The following is a 21,057-nucleotide window of genomic DNA, read 5'->3' on the forward strand; positions in this document are numbered from 1 at the left end:
TCAAAATTGATGAGTAGATGGGAATATGGTGCACCTCACCATCACAATGCAGATTTGGTATAAATTTGGAGGTTCTGTTGTATGGACTGACAACAGCTCTAGAGTAAAACTTCCCATTCTGGATACAAAAGCAAGGCCGCCCATCCAGAATAGAGCAGGAAACAAAAGCCTGGCTCATCCAGACTGGCTAGGCCTCTGCTGGGAGCTGAGCAACAGCCCAGCAGACAGTCAGACAGGCGGCATGCCCACCCAGTCTATGATGAAAAGCCCCATTCTGATGAGGAGCGCGGCGCAGAAACAAAAGTGTGTAAGCTGTGAAACAATGGCCGCCAGTGTCTAATTGTACACAAGTTAACCAAAACACTGCTGCTCCTTCTCTTGATGTCTTTTTGCCACCACCATTTCCGCTCTGTTTACTTTGTCTGAATGGGTCAACAGGTGCTCCATGTCATAGATGCCAAATTACCTTCAATTTCTATAGTCACTAAAATCTTACTTATTGCACATAATTGGTTAGTTTTATAATCACCATTCCTTTTGTGGAAATAAAACAATAATGAATTGAACTATAATAATTTATAAAGAGATTACAATCTTGCAATGTAACGTGAAAGGTGTCTGTGAGCGTGCGTGCGTGTGTGTGTGCATGTGTGGGTGTGTGCATGCATTCATCCATGAAGAAAGAAAGAAAAGATTTTCGAGAGAAAAGGGGGTCTTGGGGGGCCTCGAAGGAGGGAACGGACAACTAAGAGAAACTCTGGCAAGAGATAGGGTGACTTGCAAGAGATGACATCATCTCCAATTTGAATAATCCCTCACATAGAGAGGTGATTGGCTGTGTTTAGAAAGAGCAGTGTCCCCCTGCTATTCGCTATTCACTCCTTTCAATTTCGGCATGGCGCGCTGTCTGTTGAATGGTGCCTTCAGGGGATAGTGGTAATATCCTGTTCTCGATGGGTTGTCATTACATTGTTGCAATGTTTTATGTTCTATTAGATTTTTTTGATTGTGAAATCAAGCAAACTCGTGCCATTTTGCTCGTTAGTAGACTCGATGCAACTAAAAATAAATAAAACAACCCCCCCAAAAATCACTTTCGTCAGATAGTTTCCTTGGAACATGAAACGTAATTCCACCGTGCATTTAAATGTGTATGCATGAGACAACAGTAAATTGATTCGTGGCCGCTTAATGAAAACAAATGTTTATTCTATGCCTAGAGGAAGCCGCTTATTCGCTAGTCATTTGTTGTATCGTCTGCTTTCCGACACTTAAGTAGCAACTGAAGGCATTCCTCGCCCTCGCCTGTCCATCCTTCGCTTCAGTGGTCTGCGCGCGTGAGGGGGTGTGAGCGTGAGTGTGTGTGTGCGCGCTTAATGAAGCGTCACTCTCCGTCTTTCTTCCTCCCAGCGAACACAAGCATCACTTGGAAAAAAACGGCGCTTGAAATCGAGAAGTTTCTTGTCCAGCAACTCGACTTGAAGTCTTTTCCCCCCCCAGAGATACGATTCTTCCCCTTTTCCCGTCTGCGTCTCATCTTCACTTTCTCTTTCTTTTTGAATACCCGGCGCGATCGAGGATCCAGTCGGGGCGAACCGGCTAACACTGGGCGTAGCTGGGGAGGATTTTGCTAGCTTGCCGCTGCACTGACTGGTAAGCGCGATTTAGCTAGCACGCTATCTTCGACTTGTGTTTCTGGCTTGGCTAATTAACGCCGATTTGAACAAAACGTCGCTTACTTTAACGCCCTTTCAGTACTTGAACGTCTCACGCGTTATTGTAGACCGCACCGGGCTGCTCAACAGTTTGCATGCATCATGACATCTCATTAGGAAAATAGGAGTATTTATCTTGGTGAATATATATGTATATGCTTGTATATATGATATAGCGGGCTATTTAATATTCAGAATTCATGCAAACCGGTTGATGGGGCGGTGGCAGGCAGCGTGGTAGCTGGAAGAACCCGCCACCACACCGGTGAAAGTATGCAAATTCAGATATGCAGACTAGTTTTGTAAAAATGATCATCTTATTTTAGCTAATGTGCTCTTGCATTCCACGTAAAGATGTATTTATCCGTGTTTTTCCACGAACCCCATCTTCCTCATCCCCCCTTCCCCATGTCGCGATGCCCATTGTTCTGGGGGTGCCGGGTGAGTGCGGAGAAATGTTCGTGTCTCGTTTAGGGGGGAGAATGACAATCATAGTTTTTGAGGCAAATATAAAAATCAACTTTTTTTTTATACATCCACCCAAGGGCAATCGAGGCACGCCCGATGAATAATTCACCTAAGCGATACTTGTTTAAAGCTGAAACGTACCCAAGAAGGTTGTGCCAGAGATTTAGGCTGGGATTTTATAAGGGCTGATTAATGTCACCCATAAAAGTGATCAGCTATTGTGCTTTAGAGTTATCGCTGTAGGGGTTGAGAGCTGCTCCTTAACACACTCACTTGGTGAGTGAGCGCAACAAGGCACATTACACTCCCCCCCAATAGAACAATGGGGAGGAGAGCCAGGCTGCCAGTTGCCACAGAATTACTTACCAAAAGCATTAAACAACATGCAAACGCTAGAAAATATCACTGACCATTCCATGATGCTGTCATTTCCCCTTTGAAGTTATATAGACGGTTTGTGGCCACGGTGGGTGTGGATGGGTGTTGGTACTGTGGTATTGGCATCATTCAAAGTAAAATACATCTTAGCTTGACTAATGAAAGCACTTATAAGGGTCAGCCGCAAAGGGCTAGGAGAAACTCCATTACTCTTAAATGTGAGGTGGGCAAAGACATCAGCTTGTCCGCCCCCACGGTGCACAGATGAGAGAATGGCTGACTCACAGTGTTGGTGGTGTGGCAGGGAAATGGAGGACAGAGAAAGCAAGGCACATAGACCACAGCCTAATGCAATCACATGAAATTGAATTTTCATTAAAAGCCACACTTTATTTTTATTAGGTAATTTCATTTTTTTTTTTTGGGGGAGATAAAGGGGTTAAAATGTAAAAAAAAAAATAGGAATAAGAGTGGATTATAAAAATGTAATGAAATGGATGAATTTAAATGTTCCCACACAAACCTATACACAATCAGATAGCGACATGAGGCAAACCCAAATTCATGCTCCTTCCGCCTGTCAACTGCACGCTGGTTGACTTTTTTTTTCTTACATCATCATAACATCCTCTTTCGGTTATTTCAGTAATAAATGTCTTTCGGTCTGAAAAAAAAAGTACATTTGTGTACATGTACATGTCAGGTCAATGTTAATGCCGGACCCAGCACAAGGGGGGGATTTTATTGTATTTATTTTTTCCTTTTTTTTCTTCAAGAAACAAGCCATAATTCAGGCATTTATTTTCCCGTGTTGTCTTGAGAGCTCAACCTTGAGATACGAGTGCTGTATCGTAGCTGAGAACTCTACTCACTTCACAATTAATTCTTTTTAGTTCCCTTTAATTATGTCATTACTCTGTTTTTGTTGTTGTTATTTGGTGGAGGCTGGAGCGGATTAATGTCATTTCCATTCATTTCGAAGGGGTAAGATGATTTGAGATACACTTGATTTGAGTTGCGATCATGGTAACGGAACAAATTCATATTGCATATTTTGGGCCAATCATATGACTTTGTTCTCATAGTTTAAGAGTCTTTTGTTGAAAAGCTGTAGCTGTTTGTTTACCAGCATGTATCACTCCTTCTCTTGTCACTAGCAGATGTGCACCCTGTTGGGAAAAATTGTAACAGGGTGAAAAGAGTCTGTAATGTAGCTGACAACCATTGTCAGGAAAAAAAAAAACTCTCAGATGGGCGCAGACAGTTGAACAGTCCTAATTTGCATAGGCACCAAAATGTATACATTTATGGATAACCATCCGGGTAACGGTATTAGCAGAAAATTGAAAGAAAATGCTAAAAAGTGGAGAAAAATAAATCTTTCTGCAACTTCATCTGGTTTAGATCGCACTAAAAATAGAGTGAGGTTTTCCTGGGCCTAGGCCATATCATACATCATACAAAATTTGATGCATGATCTGTTCAACAAAGGATATCGGCCATTTTAGTAAAAATGAAAAAAATAAAAATGTCCAAAAATGACAGGCCATTATTTTAGCTCGCTAACAATATTGTCAATTTCATGCCGAAGCGTCTGTCTTTGGGCCATTTCGAATTTAATGACCTATTTTGCTCCCAGCTGGCCTCTCAAGCCAAGAGGGGCGATGTTTGTTCTTTGTTGCATTAATAGACTTGTGAGTCAGCTTGCCCTTAGCCTAAGGACTGGTGTTGGGTGAATGTGTGACTCACAATGAAATCCCCCCCCACAGTTCTCTAAATCTCAATTGTGACAAGGGCGAGCCTGTGCCTCTGGTCATCAGTCTTTTTTCATCCACCACTCGTGATCCCTGCCCTCAGCGTCATCAAATGTTATGTTGAGCTCTGTTTTAAGCCATGGTAACAACATCAACAACTTCGGGAGCTAGTTTTAAGATGATTCAACGGGTGGAAATGTCGGCAAGCTCTTTCTTGCTGTCTACAAAAACTCTTTAAGGCAATACACACGTGTGCAGGATTTATTGATGATAACGTAAAGGTCTAGAAGTCTTTGCCGTCCTCGACTTGGTTGCTGTTGTCACAGTTGTGAGGGCTGGCAGTTGGCACTCAGGCTTTATTCGCCAGCAGCTGCAATAATTTGCTGTGTTTGGACTTTCTGAATACCTTTTAGTGGGTGGATGATATGGCTAACAATCCTTTTTCTGTTACAGTTTGGGTGCTCAGCAGGAAGTTCGTCGATAGATGTGTTTTGCTGCTCGTGTGTCTGTGTCTTATTGTTGCATGTGTGTGTGTACTGTTCATGATTATGTCAGTGTTTTTTTTATTTTTTTATTAACCTGTCTGCATCCATATGCTAAATACTCATTGGAGGTGGTGGTGGGAGGGTTGGAATTTTAGTCCAAGAGTATTGAGAGAATAATCGGTGTATGCTCAGCACCACACACTTAATCGAGCGTTGTAGTTATTAGCTTTGTGTGTCTGGTCAACCATCCACACTGTTTATCTTCCTGCAAAGGATCAGATTCCATCTGGAACGTGCCTTGTTCCATTTCAAACAGGTCATAATCCTCTTATGGTCACAGTTGTTCCACTTATACTTGGCCAGTCTGCGTCCATGTCCTGTGCAAAGTCCAGAGTGCTGAAGCCTCTTGGGTGCATTTCTGCCACCCAGTCCAGATGCTTCGGGTTTTACCTCTTCCGCTGTGTGTGTGTGTGTGTATCTCTTCTATCTTGTGTCACCGATCCAAGTCACCAGCTGGTCCCGGGCTCGGCTGATCTCATTTACCCCCAGAGAGAGGAGCCTGTTTGTGGGCAGACAGCCCATTATGGAGATGATCCAGCAGCTCTTCAAGTTACAAATTAGCCTTAGTTTGCCTGTTGCTGGATCGTCTCTATGAATCGCATGGATTCAAAAAGCGTCCCTGCCATCTTTCTTATCTCCAAGGGGAAAGGTTAAAAGCATCAGAGGAACACCTGCCCACTAATGCACTTCCTCTACGGAGCTGCTAGCCAGACTCCCCTGCATTGTCTCGTGGGATCAATATCCACACAGTTAAGCTCTGAACTGTCCCTGAAAGTCTCTGTCGGAGGTAGGCACCAGCCAAGGCTGTATCAGGGCCAACGCGACTGGAGCCTTGTTTGCGGCTGGTCAGTGGGCACTGTCGCTACCCTCTTTGTTTAGCGGCTGACTGAGCCTGAACCTCTTCATCACCACAGTATTGTTTCATTTTGGGGCCACACTGAGTTCACAACTATCAATAGTGCCGTGTCATGATCACTCCGTCGCTTTTGCCCCTGTGGCTTTCACTGCACTCTAGTTGAGGGCAACTGTATAATATCAGCAACTCTCTTTGTCCAGTGTTAACAAGCACTGTCCGTTGCATGTTAATCTCCGAATCCCCAGAGGGGCGCACATCTCCGTCAGTGTGACAGCAACAAGGAAAAAATGAGTTTGAGAGGTCGGGCACATGGCGTATTAGCTGCGTTAGATTGTCTATTGAGGAGGCTCAATTCAAAATACACTGTCGCACTTTTTCGATAACATAAAGCTCCTTGAAACATCTTACAAATACGTCTATTTTATATAAGGTGGGTAGCCACCACGCTACATCTCACCTTATTTTAACTAGCATTCAAGGGCATTTAAAAATCTTGGAGTGAAAGTCTATTGAGTCCTGAGGATTAAGTCCCAGCCATTCTAATCACTTGTACTGTATCTGTGAACCAGGTGCCTGTCACGCAACCGGCTGCTCTATTTCAAACATTTGAAGTCAACAAGGAGGCAGGAAGCAACTTTGCTTTTGAGCTCAGCGATATCTCAGACTGTGAAAAGTGATTGATGGAGATAACTTGCGCACAATTGAGCTGTGACAATTAACCTTGTTTTTTTTTTCCACCCTGAAAGTCTGCACAAGGTAGGTTTGCTTAACCAGTGATGTAATTTTTATCGTATGTATTTCAATTTTGGATTTATAATTTGTGACGTAATGGAAAAAAAAAGAAAAAAAAACATCCTGGCTTCATGCTCCCTGCTCAGCCCTCCTACAGACTATTCAGAGCAGCTTGCTTTGTTTGGAATTTGTGCGAGGGACAGAGGCGGTTTCCTGACCTCCAGTCGGGGGTGTTTGGAGACTGTTTATGCTCTGATAAGTGTTCCGTTGATGCAGGCAGCTCACTATTGTTAATGTTCTACATTTTTCTGCTACAATCCTACGAGTGCTATTCCACTTAAAAATTGAGAAAACAGACTTTTGTCATCTCTCTTTGAGATTGTCGTAAAATTTGTATAGAATACAAGTCATGAGTTTAATTTGGTGTAACTGAGATAGATAGATGACTGTTGTGCCTTTGTGGCATTTGAATGGGTAATCTCCGGCCCCATGCCAGGATGTGGCGTCTTGATTCTGACATTCACCCCCTCTCCGCAAGGGGCTGAATCTGACTTTGTTGCAACCTCCCCCCAAAAGAGGAATGACTTTCCTTGTAAAGAGGGGTGCACACAAACTCACAAAATGTTGTACTATTGGAGGCCACTTGAATCAGGCTATTGGCCCATTTGCGTTTTTTGCTCTAAGCAAGTGAAGAGTAAATTATTCATGCTGTGTGGAAATCGGGTTGAAAAAATTAGCTTCAGAATTCTATCTCGATATTTCAAGGAAATGTGTGGTGACGATATATTTGACGATATGGGGAATAGTTACGTTGTTTTGTTACATTGTGCAAACGTATTAATGTAATAGAAACCAAAACTGGCAAGGTGATGATTTTTCTGCTCCGTCTCAATGTAACATAACTATAACGAAACCAACATTTAAGAATTTATGTAAGCAAAAAAAAAACACAATTCCAAAAATCATTGGCCCTCGTGTCTTGTTACACGCACCTCTTTGTGCTTTTGCAGATTTCCATGAGTCATGAATGTACAATTGTTTTTTTCTTCTGTGATCCTCGGTTTGTAGCGGCTCAAAAAACTTCAGAGATGATGCGGCCTGTTTGTGTTGTTGAAAAATATTTTTTTTACCTGCGGCTTTGTATCTTGGCCAAACTACACTTTTTTTTTTTTTTTTCCCCACAAGGAGTAGAGCTAATGAGTACTCCAGCGATGCTCGGTTGATACCTTCGTTCACTTTTATCCTGAACAACACGAGCTCTTTTCATGTCCTACTGACGTGTCTTTCGCTTGCTCATATTTGGCCGTGTGTTTAATTCCTACGTCGGGTTTCCTCCTGTATAATTTGCAAGTGATCGTATTTGGCAGAATATCTGACCTTTTGTAGCCAAACCACCCACTTTAGGCACCAAATCCTCAATTGAGAACAAACACGTTGCGGAGCTGCTCACGCTCTTCGAGATTGTTGCCATGCAATTGCTTCACATTTTGAATTATTAAGAAAAAGAAAAACACTCAGACACAAATAACGACTTTGTTTCCCAGACATTTGCTACGGCATTGCTTTGCAAATACAACCTTTGTTGTGTCACATGACCGAGAATGGTTTATGCACAGGTCAGAGATCAATCACTGCAGCTGAGCATCTTGCGTTTGCTGCTTGTGAGATAAAAGCACATCAGTTAGAAGGTCAGAGGCCACCAAACGCTCATTAACCATGTCCTAAAAAAAAAAAAAACAGATCCACAGCATCCTTGTTTCCCGCTGGCCATGTTATTGATGAAACCTTTTTCAGTGGGTCATTGCTCTGAAATGATTCAATTGAGATTACGCAATTTATAGCACATGTGCTCAAATGCAAGATTTTTGTGATACATAAAAAATAGAACAAGATTAAACTTTAAACTTTTACCCACCAAAAGTGTCACACTTATGAAAGTGACCTTTAGCCTGTACAACACCTTTTTTTTCTTTTCAAGTAAAAATAAAACATTTGGTTTGGAAATTGGTTGACTCGAATGTAGCCGTGTTCAGAATTAGCCAATCACATTCAAAGTCATTTTAAAAGGAAATCCCTACGCACATTTAAGGAGCCTCTGATTTACCCCAAATTTTCAAATTCTCCCACAAGTCTGGAGGAGATTTTATTAGATTTTTTTCTGGTCCAGTGAACCCACGGTTGAATCTTTTCCATTCCAAAACGTAAATTTGCTGCTAATACAACACTGCTTATCGCAAAATCTGCCAGAAATCAAACATAAAAATGTGTAAAAGCCTAATAGCTGAAAATTATTTGGCAATAATTTGAGGGACTGTGAATGGTGGCAGGTGTGTGTTAACTACAATTCTATTTATTTTTTTAGAAGATAAAAAAAACAAAAACATTTGAGTTCAGTCACAGTAATGGTCAAAAAATGTTTTCAAGTGATCTACAATAAGGCTGCTTGATTATGAAAAAAAATCATAATCACCATTATAAAAAAATATATAAATCAATATTAAGACCAATGAAGTTTATTTTATCTTAAAATTTAAAAAAAAGTGCAAATGTATAATTTCAAGTATGGTTTCCTTTTATAAAGAAACAAAATTACTGTAGAACTGTTGTAACATTTAAATAAACAATTTGAACAGAACCCTCAAATTTTGAACTCAAGTATAATTACTATAGTATTACACAATGTCAAATGAGTACTATTTTAACAGTTATATATTAACAATAACAATATATACTGTATAATAATGGCTTCGTTGCGAATATGCCAATTTTGTAATTCACTAATTTACTGCATCATCATTTTATATGCCACAGAAACCTAACGTTTGAGCAGGGGTGTGTAGACTTTTTATATCCGCTGTACATGTAAGCAAAAAGCTGCATCAGCAACAAAACGTACTTTCTTTCGCATCTTTTCGGCCATCTTGCCTACCCCCACCCCCACCATCGCTGCTTCCTTCCCCCACAATCCCTCTCTTTGATTACTATTTAGAGTAGGCCCCGGGGATAGAAGAAGGCCCACAGAATGCATTTGTGTGTACACAGTTGTGCACTGTGAAAGCAGGCTTGAATTTCTCCTCACACAATTCATACTTGCCCACGGATGCTCGGTTGGATAAAGTGAGGCTATGAGAAGGAGTGCACTTTGATTTAGGCCTTTTTGTTAATGGAGCATCTTTTTACTTTCCAACCCACTAAGGTTAAGTTCAAATGCTGATACACATCAGAGAAAATTTGATCTAACTCTCACTAGCAAAAAACCTCCTATCCCTTTACAATTCAGTTAATAATTACACTTTCAAAAATACTTCTAAAATGTGCATTATTGGTGCTATGCTATTTTTTTGTTTTTTATGTTTGTTTTTTTGATGCAAATCGAGTGAAGGTAATTCTTCTGTGTTGAAATATGCTGATGACCTGACCTGATTCAGGAACTGTGTATTTATTTGTGTCTAGACATCCAGAAAGCTTAGAGGTCCCTATGCAGAGCTGGATGGCTTCCAGTTATTGACAGTGTTTATCCAAGCACTGTACACTCACACACGCACACACACACCCCCACGCGCACCCCCCCACACACACACACACCCCCACACGTTTTGTTTGTAGCACATTGCGGGTATTAGGAAGGATTCCGAGTGGGATGATCTCACCTTGCATGGCTGTCTTGATCATTATTAGCTTATGTTGACGCATATTAAGTGTCATAATAATGACAACATGAGTAAACACTTGCATAGATACAAAACCGACAACAATACCTTAAGGCAGGCGTGGGCAAACTACGGCCCGGGGGCCACATGCGTTTTAATCCGGCCCGCCGAACTTGAAAAAAATAAAATGAATAAACCTTGTTAATGTTTTATTTTCTAAATACCGTGTAACATGTATGTTGTTGTAATGCTTTTATTCACTTTTATTTAAAATTAAATGTTTTTTTTTTTTTTCTCCGTTGAGGTGAGGTTACCAAAACACTCCATCCATCTGCTCCTGGTACGGCCCCTCTGGCAAATTTAAGAACCCTTTGTGGCCCGCCAATCAAATAAGGTATATAAATGATTCATCACACTTTTTAAGATGGATGCTAGTTTTATTCAGATCTCTACCAACATTCTTTTGTATGGTTCTAAGTATTTGTGTGGGTTTTCTTGATCGCAGTAAGTGTGTGGCTCATCACTGTGGCTTGCGAGAAATTTATTGTGGGAGGCTATTCGGAGGCTCAAGCAAGTACTTATGACAAGACTGCACAACCCGGCACAATGACAAACATACAGAGACAGAATGCAGAAGCCCAAAAATACAATTATGAAGAAATAAGCCAACTTGAGAGGAGAATGCAGGTTTTTATTTGTCGCTGCTTTGTGCTTTCTTCCGCTTTCGTTTGGCTAAAACGGGGAAGAAAATAATTTAGGAAGTAGTAAACTCCAGATATCTATGAGTACAGATCTGGTCACAAAAATGCACGCTTGACAAAAACTGCTTAGTTTCTTGGTTTCGCTACTAGTAATACCATTCACAGACGTTTTTTCAAACAAATTAGGGAAAGCATAAGTAAAACAAAATAAATTAAAGCAGACCAAATAGTCCAACAGTTTAAGAACAACTTTTATCCACAAAAATTACAAGGAATTTAATGATTTATTTTTTTCATACATGACCCGAGTGATCTTGGCGGGGAGTGTCTGTCATATATTTTTATATTTTCTCCTATGTCCTTGCGACAGTTTATTTGTACCCTCCTTTTAAAATCTATTGCTTTGGTGGCAATTAAAATGCCCCCGTGAAGAAGGGTTGGGCACAAGTTGCTTTTCTCACAGCCACCCGTTATCATTCTCAGCTTTTCAAGTTGTTATTGCAATGTATCGGACTTCGCATGTTCTGGTTGGGATTCTGTTTTTTTTTTTTTTTTTTTTTGCGCTGTGCCTCTCCCCTCTGGCCTTGCTCAGCTGCTCCGGCCATCTGTGCAAAAGCAAAAGGGAAGGTGTGAGACGGGTGGTGGGGACATGGGGGGGGGAAGAGCAAATTTCAAAAGTGAAGTCTGCTAATGAACATGATGAATGTATAAAAAAAGGACGGAAGAAGGAAAGAGAGAAAAAAAAGTTTGTAGCACCAGGATGATGATGTGATGCCTTCCAGAAATAGGACAGTGACTTTGTGCCGTACAAGTTTAGGTCAGTGGAAAGTAGGATGACGAAACATGTCTGGATTTTATAGTTCGACTCACAAATACCATCCCATAGTGAGCTCATTTTTTTTCAGGTTTTGTTTTTTTCCCCTCTCTGCTTCTCTTTCCCAACCCGCCTCTTTGTTCCCATGCTCCCAGGCCAAACATCCTCCTCAAGTTGGCCTCTGCTTTGCCTTGAACGTTGCCTCGCGACCAAAAGCCAGGTCCTCGTTTCGTTTTGTAAATGTTTCCTGCTCGTCTCCTCAGCTCATGCCTTCCATTCTCTCACCCCATCCCAATAGATAGTCGCTAATGAAACAAAATGGGAAACAGTTGTAATATTGATGGTGACGCTATATGACAGCTTTTATCACAGATGGTTGCCCTTTATCTGTCCTCGTATGCTTCACATCCTGTCTCTTGCCCTCAGTTGTTCATGTGACTCAGACATGCTGTATGTTTGTGAGTTTGTTTTCAGTTTTATAGTATTGGCCCACTTACACTCATCTCAGACTTTTCTGATCATTTTTTGTGTGCAGGGAAGACTCTTTTTGAAAACAAGTCAGTTACAAGTGAGGCTGACATGATATAACAATGTTCCAGCCAGGGAAAGGAAAGTCTTCTGTCCGGTCTTGCTGTTTTGAAACTAACTTTTTGTTTGTTTGTTTTTTTTACTATTTGTCTCCGCAGACTAAGACCCAGATCTTTGGCAATCCAATTTGATTTTTAGTGAACTGGACAGACTACTTCTCCAGAAGAGGACATGAAACCAGATGGGGTTATCACAGCATCACTGGAGCCAATGGAAACTTTAGAATCCAATCCAGTAAATGAGTTATCCCCAGTCACAGGGCAGGAGTCCAGTCAGGAACACAGTGGAGCGAAGGAGGAAATGGCACAGCGGGCTGAAGATGGGGTTCCGCGGCAGACAGAAAAGGCAAAGGAATCCCCAGCTGCCAAGACGAGTAGCAAAATCTCGGGAGACCCCAAAGCCAAGACCACGAACAAGACCATGCAGAAAACAAAACCCAGCACTACCAACATGACAAAGCCCACATCTGGCTCACGACCCAGCACAACCTCGAGTCGCCTATCAAATGGCTTATCTAAACCCCAGAGCAACGGCGTGACAAAGAAGACCACACCTGCCCTCGATAGAAAGAGCACTCCAACCTCTGCAGCACCCAAGAAACCAATAGCGGGTGTCTCAGCTCTTAGGAACACAGCTAAAGTTAATGAAAGAAAACCCGCATCTCCTGCCGCTAGTGGTGCAAAGTCCACAGTGGGAACCACGGCAACGAAGAGGGCAACATCCACAGCAGTTAACGGCGTTAAAACCAGCACGTCAGCTGCTGCGAAAAAGCCTCCAGGTTGGTAAAAATACCACAAATTAAAGTCAAGTCAAGTCAATTTTATTTGTATAGCCCTTAATCACAGACAGTCTCAAAGGGCTTTACATAACCACAATCGACATCCCCGATCTTAACCCCCAGGAGGGCAAGGAAAATTTCAAAAAACCTCATTAGGGGAAAAGTGAGAAACCTTGAGAAGGGACCACAGATGGGGGAATCCCCCTTCCAGGATGACCAGGATGCCAACTGGGCAACATTTGATACATACAATGATGCTATGCAATAATAGATGAGATAATGTGAGAGTCAATTGAATGAAGTGCTGCAGGAAGACGACTTCGGCAGAGCAGGTCCCTTCCCGATTCGTCAGTGCCGTAATCTTCAAAGCATGTCCCCATCACCTAATTCCCAAGCAGGGGAAGAGGGGGCAGAAAAGAGAAGAAGCGGCAGTTAACAGGCCAACAAATAATTAAATTAGATGCTAAAGTATATAAATAAATTGATCAAATGTCGCGCTGCAGGAAGACGACATCACAGGAACAGGTGCATGCCCAGTTGGTCAATGCCTTAAACTTCCTAGTGGGTCACCGTCACCTAATCCCCCAGCCGGGGGCAGAAAAGAAAAGAAAAGAGGAAAAAAAAAAGCGTCAGTAAACAGGCCAACAAATATTTCAGCTAAATGCACAAGAGTATAAATGAGTCTTTTGAACATTTCTACTGAGGTGGAACAGATGTCGCGCCGAAAAGCTTATCATCAGTTCGCCGTAAAGATCTAATAACATAGCTGCAAGGCTAATGTCCAGATATTCATCAACAGTTTTTGCAGAACCATCTCTAAATGGAAAATGGGATACATTCACACCCATTAGACGGATTCAGTACACAAATTAGACATGCAAGAGTGACGGCTGCATTTGCCTTAAATCCTGATGACATACTGTATGAAAGAAATGTGCATACTGTACCATACATTGTTCTTCACATTCCTCATAATCTCCCCTCTGTTGTCACCTTGCCATTTTCATTTTCTCTTCTCTTGCTTTCATGTGCTGCAGCTCCTAAGCCTGCCTCTGCAACTTCCACAAAGCCCACCACTGCACCGAAGACAGATAAGCCCCTTGTTTCCAAGACCAGGTAGGTGTGACATTATGTGAAGGCAGAATAAAAGGGGCTTTGGATATATAGGTGTGAGTAACGTTGCACAAATGCGGCTATTGCAATTGCAGGATACGTCATTTGAAGATGACAGAAAAGGCCTATTTTGGTCGGCTGGCTAACAATTTGGTCACAGAGATTAGACTGCGCTTATTACATGTAATAAAGTATGTTTAGCAAAATATTAAAAATTTTACAGTAATTTACATTGTAAAAAATATTGTGACTTTCGTTCTAATATTTTCAGAGTATACCCGCAAGCACCTAAATGTTGGTGAGGGTTGATAGCAGTTATTATCATACATTGAGCTTTTCATAGTCAGGGTGCATTCGCCAGCTGGTGCTGCCGTGAATGTCTTTTTGAAGGAAGAAATTTAGACTTGACATGGGTAAGAGTGCTTTCTAAATACTTAAATATTTGACGCCGCCATACGGAATTATAATAGCAAAATAGACCAGGAAACAAGTAAAAAATGAGCTGTCCTGTATCCCGGTGATTACGTGAATGGCTCAAAAGGGCTCAAGATGGCACTGTACAATTGTGCACTCGTGCTACCAGGTGAAAAGTTCGTGTCAAACCCTTCTGGGTTCTCATGGTGAATTTTATGGTCAATAAATACAAGCCGTAGGAATATGGGACAATGGCATCCTGTGAAGAGGCATGCTGGGGCTAAGTAGGCCAGTGACCACCTGATGACAAAACAAGCCTTAGAGGAATGCCTTGATAGGTTTCACCAACACATTTTACATGCCTGTGTGTAAAGGAACACTTTTCAGTCAGAGAAACATGTACCAAACAGTCATCAATAATTTGACATAAAGAATTGGGAATGAGCGTATGAGGATCCTTCCACCTTTGAGCATTGTAAAGTGCTTTTGACCATTGCAAAAAGTAATTAGGATACATTAAAATACACTAACTGGAATTCTGTTAGGCAATAGAATTAATCTGACAGTGAGGCGCAGTGAATTACGAGCCTCAGTTTCAAAGCAGCATGTGTCCTCTGGGCCTCTTCCCATTCTCCCTGCCTTGTGTAGCAGTTGGATTGTGGAGATTACACTCAGATTACAGCTTTATACCGTGCTAGGTGCATAAACAGCTCATTACAAGTCTTACACAAGGGCATGTTGCTCATCGCTTCTATTGCAGAGAACTCTCACTGTGCCATCTTGATGGCCACTTTATCCAATCGTATCATAGACCCTTTATAACATTTAGTTGGAATTTGGCTGTGCTGTGTGCATCATGGATATTTGAACATGTCTCAATTGATAGGCATTAACTTATTTATTATTTATTATTTCAATCAGAACACAGTGTTTACCTTGCCTTTTTTAACAGTATATTTTATGGTAGTTGCTAGATTAAAATAAAATTTAAAAAAAATTAAAGATAAGATTTAGATGACATATAATGAAAAATCTAACCCTAAATCTAAAAAAAAAAAGAACCAATATATATATTAAAAATGCAGTGTTCTAGTTAAGTCAAATGTGTTACCCTCTCAAGATGTTTTGCTGGTAAAAAGCTACTCTATTCTAATCACACAACCATGCACCCTTTGGGACAAGCGTGCTTGTCAGTATTCCTGCATCTGATGTGCTTTGACAGGGACATTCATATCCCCTTTAATTACATTTTGCCCTTTTCCTACCTTGCTGAAATCCTTAATTCAAGCCTGCTATTCGCAGAGCTTTAGCGCTCTTGACAACCAAGTTAATTGCCTCACCAGACTTCCCCTGCTTTCGTCGTCGTCCCTCACGCACTCATCCATTTCCTTTTTTCCAGTGTTCCACAGACAGAAAGCTACAGTTGACTAGTGAATGCAAGTCACTAAATGACATTGGTTTTGTTCAATACCCAGCAAATTGAATCAATTTACTTAGGCTGATGACATTACCTCTATACTATCGTTTCTGTTTGCGTGGGTTTGTTTTTCTTGATGAAATTGTGGCTTGGCTTATGTGCTGCAGAGCTTCATTAGTATACTGATGGAGCAAGATGCTCTTTAGCGTCGACTGTATATACGTGCAGCTCAGACCTCCATAGAGGGAACAGCATGTCGATACATAGCAGATGCTCATTTTTGAGGATATTACTCTGTATGAAATGAATAGGAGGAGGGAGGGCATAGCATGTGGGTACATGCACTCGTTTCAGCTTTCCCCGCTGATGCTGCCCAGTGAAGTGAAACAAAATTGGTGTTCAGTATAAGTGTACGTACATGGTTCAATGCGTGGAGAGGGAGAGAGAGCGAGAGAGACAGACAGAGAGAGAGGGGGGGGGGTGGACGGGGGTAAAGAGAGAGAGAGAGAGAGAGTGAGGGAGAGCGAGAGAGCGCAAGCGAGAGAGAGAGAGGGGGGGGGGTGGAGGAGGAGTATAGAGAGAGAGAGAGGAAGAGAAAGAGAGAGAGAGGGGGGGTAAAGAGAGAGAGAGAGGGTAGTGGACGGGGTTAAAGATAGAGAGAGAGAGAGAGAACGAGAGAGAGAGGGGGAGGTGGACGGGGGTAAAGAGAGAGAGAGAGAGCGAGAGAGCGCAAGCAAGAGAGAGAGGGGGGGTGGAGGAGGAGTATAGAGAGAGAGAGAGGAAGAGAAAGGGAGAGAGAGGGGGGGTAAAGAGAGAGAGAGAGGGTAGTGGACGGGGTTAAAGATAGAGAGAGAGAGAGAGAACGAGAGAGAGAGGGGGAGGTGGACGGGGGTAAAGAGAGAGAGAGAGAGCGAGAGAGCGCAAGCAAGAGAGAGAGGGGGGGTGGAGGAGGAGTATATAGAGAGAGAGAGAAAGAGAAAGGGAGGGAGAGGGGGGGTAAAGAGAGAGAGAGAGAGAGAGAGAGAGAGAGAGAGAGAGAGTCATAGGTGGAGTAAAGAAGCAGTACTGTTTGGCTGAGGAAAAGAATCCATTTTCGTACATTAGAGGATATAACAAAGGCATTGCATTTATCTGTATTTAATGTTCAAACTTGGACCAGGCAGCACACCATTTGTATTTTGGCCTTCAGGTTATCTTTCAATTCTGCGTTTATTTTCCTGCCCTCCACTCAGCCGCCCATGCTCTCATTAGTCATGGTCTTTTTCTCATTGATGGTCCCTTTGGGATAATAAATTATTGCAGCGGATTCAATTCAACCCTCCTTGTGATCTAACAAATTGCTGCTGATGTAATGGTCTGACAGTAAATGTGTGTGGTCGTCAGGTTTCTTGCCCCGGACACCGTTTCTGTGGCTATAAATTCTTTGTACTGCACTGGGTGCGGCCAATGACTGTGCAATGCAGTACTCTTTGGTTGCCTTGATTTTATGGAGGTGCAACCGCAGACCTTATTAGCAAATGGGTATCGTGGTAATCAGCGGGAGGGGTAAATGAAAAGAGAGACTGAATATTGGAATGTAAAAGCCTGTTTGTGGGTGTTCTTAATCATGACCAATGTGATAAAAAGCAACGTTTTTTTCCCCCACGCATGACTTGATCAACAGTAGTTAACTGTATTATGACATAGAGTAGAACAACACAAAGCAGGAGGCTGGTCATCCTATGAAACAGTTTGTATTCTGAATTTTTCTCGGCTTGAAATGTTTTATATAAAAGCAATCAGCTATTATCATCATAAGAAATGTTGTCAGTCCACGTAACATTAGAGTAACATTTTAAGACTTATACAGTAGTAAACCAAAGAAAACAAAATCAAGTCAAGTTGTTATTTACATCTGACCATGAAGTGCTCTTTGAACTGAACCTCATGAGATTGTCTCAAGCCTAATAGCTCTGACGGGGATTAGTTTAGCTTTGCGATTTACCAAGTGCTGTTGGGCCAACAAGAGGACAACACATATGAACAACAGTTTAGTGACATCTGGTTGAATAATTCAGTAATGCTGATCAACCTGCTACGCTGGCCTTTCCCCCCAAACTAAATCTCTGTTGTTGCATTTGGGCCCCCCATTTTTTTTTTTTCACCCAACAGCACTCCTGTTGTTTTCTTTGTCCGCCAAAACTGATAACGACGGCGCTGCACTTGCAATGTTTACCACAGCAGCACCAGTGTGACCGAGTTTAACCACCATATCCCATTGTCTTGTTAGGACACCTGCAGAGAAATGCAAGCGGAGGGAAAACAACAGTCATGATCTCATTTCGAGACGAGGATCATTTAACAATAAAATCCTCAAAGCGCCCTCATTCGCATGATTGCATCTTTCTCCGTGTCTCAACTTCAAGATTTAAAATCCCTCCCTCTATATCCCTGCTTCCAAATAATCATCGATTTATTTTTAATAAGATGCCAATTATCTTCCAAGGGCTGGAGTTTGAATGTCCACCACGATTTGTGTTGCCTTGGCTGCGGGGGGAATATGTCTGCATGCATGCAAGCGCCTTTTGATAGTGAATCCCATTATTCAAATCTTAAACTGGCTGGTGGCTGAAGGGGAACAAATCAGCCCCAGCAGGCAGCCATGTTCTCGCACAGCTATCCCTTTTCAACTGCAATAATTGAGTACGTTTGTATTTGCAACAAAGCTAGCGTTATCATTACTCCTCAGGCAAACTTCTTGCTAAGTTGTCTGAGTGTGGCCCGTAGCAACGAGCCACATGAGTCATCTGATTTTTGCAGTCTTTCTGGGATCCCTGTTTAACAATTACTCTCGCTCTAATGCACTGTGGTGAAAACGAATTGCGGGGAACAGCTGTTTTCTTTTTCGGTTTTACTAGCTGTGTTTATTGAGGCCAAGTGACCTCCTTTCAGGACTACACTGTTTTCTGCGGCATTCAGCGGGAACGCAATCATGATCACAGAACGAATCTTAAATGAATTATGATCAATGTAGCAACTGTTTTCAGATATTGTACCCGTTGCCAAACATTGAGCAATATCTTGTAATCTCAAAACACACGAGAGGCCAAAAACGGAGCAAAAGCGGCCTTTTAAACACTGTAACAGATTTTCAGCTGCGCTCAATGCTTCGTTTCATGCGCAGGAACAAGTCACAGAGATGAGATAATATGTCATTGGATGAATATCCACCCCCCCCCCCCCCCCCCCCCTGAACACGCCTGCTCTCATTTCGCTCTCAGTGGACTGGTTCTTTTCCAGCATTCTATAAAGTAGTTGTGCCATTTCAGATGATCCCTTTTAGTTTGATGAGCAAGGCGATCATGAACACTGTCCTTGAATAGTCTGCCTGCAAAAAATAAAAATGAAATCAAGGCTTCTTTGGAGGAGCAATTTTGCAAATCAGTGACTAAATTTGAGGAGAAAATGTCAACGATAATTTTGAGGAGCACATTTTTGCAGGTTAATGCATAATGGGACCTGAACAAGGGTTTTATTTTTCACTTTTAATAAATATGCTTTTCAACACCACCATCTGTGCAGGCTAATGACAACACAAACACAAATAAAATATAAAGATATTAATTTACAAAGTCATTCCATCAGTACCTTCGTGATCTTGTCGTAATTTACTGGCAATATCAGAATTTAAACTCTACTTTTACCACATCCCCATTTAGTCCCTACTTGTTCATTCTGGTCTTATTTCGTGTCTCCAAAACCATCACTGTGCACACTACTTGCTCATTCACCATGAGTGTGCTGAGAAGTCTTTTTTTTTTTTTTTCACTATTAAAGATTAACACAGCCCCAGCCATCTTTGCTTTCCCCACTGTTCTCTTTCCGTCAGTGATAACTCAAGTCTTTATTTAGAAACTGGCGCTTAGTGTAGCATGTACCCTGAAGACTGCACACCATAGCCTTGTCAGGGCGACTCGATGTAGGTTACTTTACTCAGACCTGACACACAGTCAGCTTCAGGGCCTGGCAGGCGAGCCTAGCATGCAGGCGGATGCATACTGTTTCACATGCCGTTTCATCATGGGATAAGGATCCTGTCCGGAGACCTCCCTGGTGTATCGTGTCATTCACTTCCTGTCTCCATTAATGCTTCTTCAATGAAGTATTTCATCAGCTTCTAGTCGCCAGAGAAGCATCTAGGCTTATTATTGTACTTTTACAAATTGTAAGTGAACTGGAAAAACTGAAGTGAAGCAAGTTGTTTTATTTACTTCTACAAGTCCTGCAGAGAGTATTTTTCGGGTTAAGATCAATTTCCTTAAACTGCTTACGCAAGGATTGGGGCTGGTGCCACATCTGTGCAGGTTAAGGTCGGTTTCCGGTCACCAACAAATCAACGCTAATCTTATCTAACTAATTAAGAATTGTCTATCCACTGCTTATGGGGTGGAAAGTTTTACATAGTTGTTTTCTTTGGTATTGCACTTTTACCGCTGAGCCCTGACTGAAACTTGATAATGACCACATTGGACTTATAGTCCTAACCCAGGGGTGGGCAAACTTTTTGATTGGTGGGCCACAATGGGTTCTAAAATTTGACAGAGGGGCCGGACCAGAAGCAGATGGATGGAATGGTTTGGTCACCTCACCTCATCGGATAAAAATTAAAAATTTAATTTTAAATGAAAGTGAACAAAAGCATTACAACTAAATATTTATATTTGACCCACCACGGTATTTAGAAAATAAAACATTAAAAAGGTTTATTCATTTAATTTTTTTCAAGTTCGGCGGGCCGGATTAAAATGGTTAACGGGCCGCATGTGGCCCCCGGGCCGTAGTTTGCCCACGCCTGTCCTAACCTATATTCAATTTACATATTTCACAATTTTTCATTTTTCAGACCCACAACTGGCACAACGGCGTCCCGTCCGACCACAGGCTCAACTCGACCAGCCTCCACTATCACGACCAGGAGTCCTGCTGCTGCATCCAAACCTGCCACCCCTAAAACCTCCACTACAGCTTCCAACAATGCTGCATCCAAATCAGCCTCATCTACTCCCTCTGGTGTCAAAACGCCAGCATCACAAACATCTAGAAACATCACTCCAGCAAAAAAAGGTAGAGTGTACTCGAAGGTTGTAATTATTTA

At 41.9% G+C, this 21,057-nt stretch overlaps 1 protein-coding gene across 6 annotated transcripts in view; it reads left to right on the top strand.

Moving 5' to 3' along the window:
* The first annotated feature begins 1,313 nt into the window (after window positions 1–1,313).
* Window positions 1,314–21,057, top strand: part of prr36b (proline rich 36b) — a 29,886-nt gene continuing 10,142 nt past the window's right edge. For 3 of the 6 annotated variants that reach the window (XM_088316549.1, XM_088316553.1, XM_088316554.1), the window contains exons 1-4: window positions 1,314–1,653; window positions 12,300–12,979; window positions 14,017–14,095; window positions 20,806–21,026. In XM_088316549.1, the coding sequence (XP_088172675.1) occupies window positions 12,373–12,979; window positions 14,017–14,095; window positions 20,806–21,026 (907 nt within the window). In that variant the 5' untranslated portion in view covers window positions 1,314–1,653; window positions 12,300–12,372. Of the gene's footprint in view, window positions 1,654–6,251; window positions 6,473–10,402; window positions 10,493–12,299; window positions 12,980–14,016; window positions 14,096–20,805; window positions 21,027–21,057 lie in introns of those variants that run through there. The other 3 variants (XM_088316550.1, XM_088316552.1, XM_088316551.1) reach the window with 3 other exon arrangements.

This window comes from Idiotropiscis lumnitzeri, chromosome 15, assembly GCF_059441095.1.
Source record: "Idiotropiscis lumnitzeri isolate Australia: NSW breed Sydney's pygmy pipehorse chromosome 15, RoL_Ilum_1.0, whole genome shotgun sequence".
In the NCBI taxonomy this organism is placed as follows: Eukaryota; Metazoa; Chordata; class Actinopteri; order Syngnathiformes; family Syngnathidae; genus Idiotropiscis; species Idiotropiscis lumnitzeri.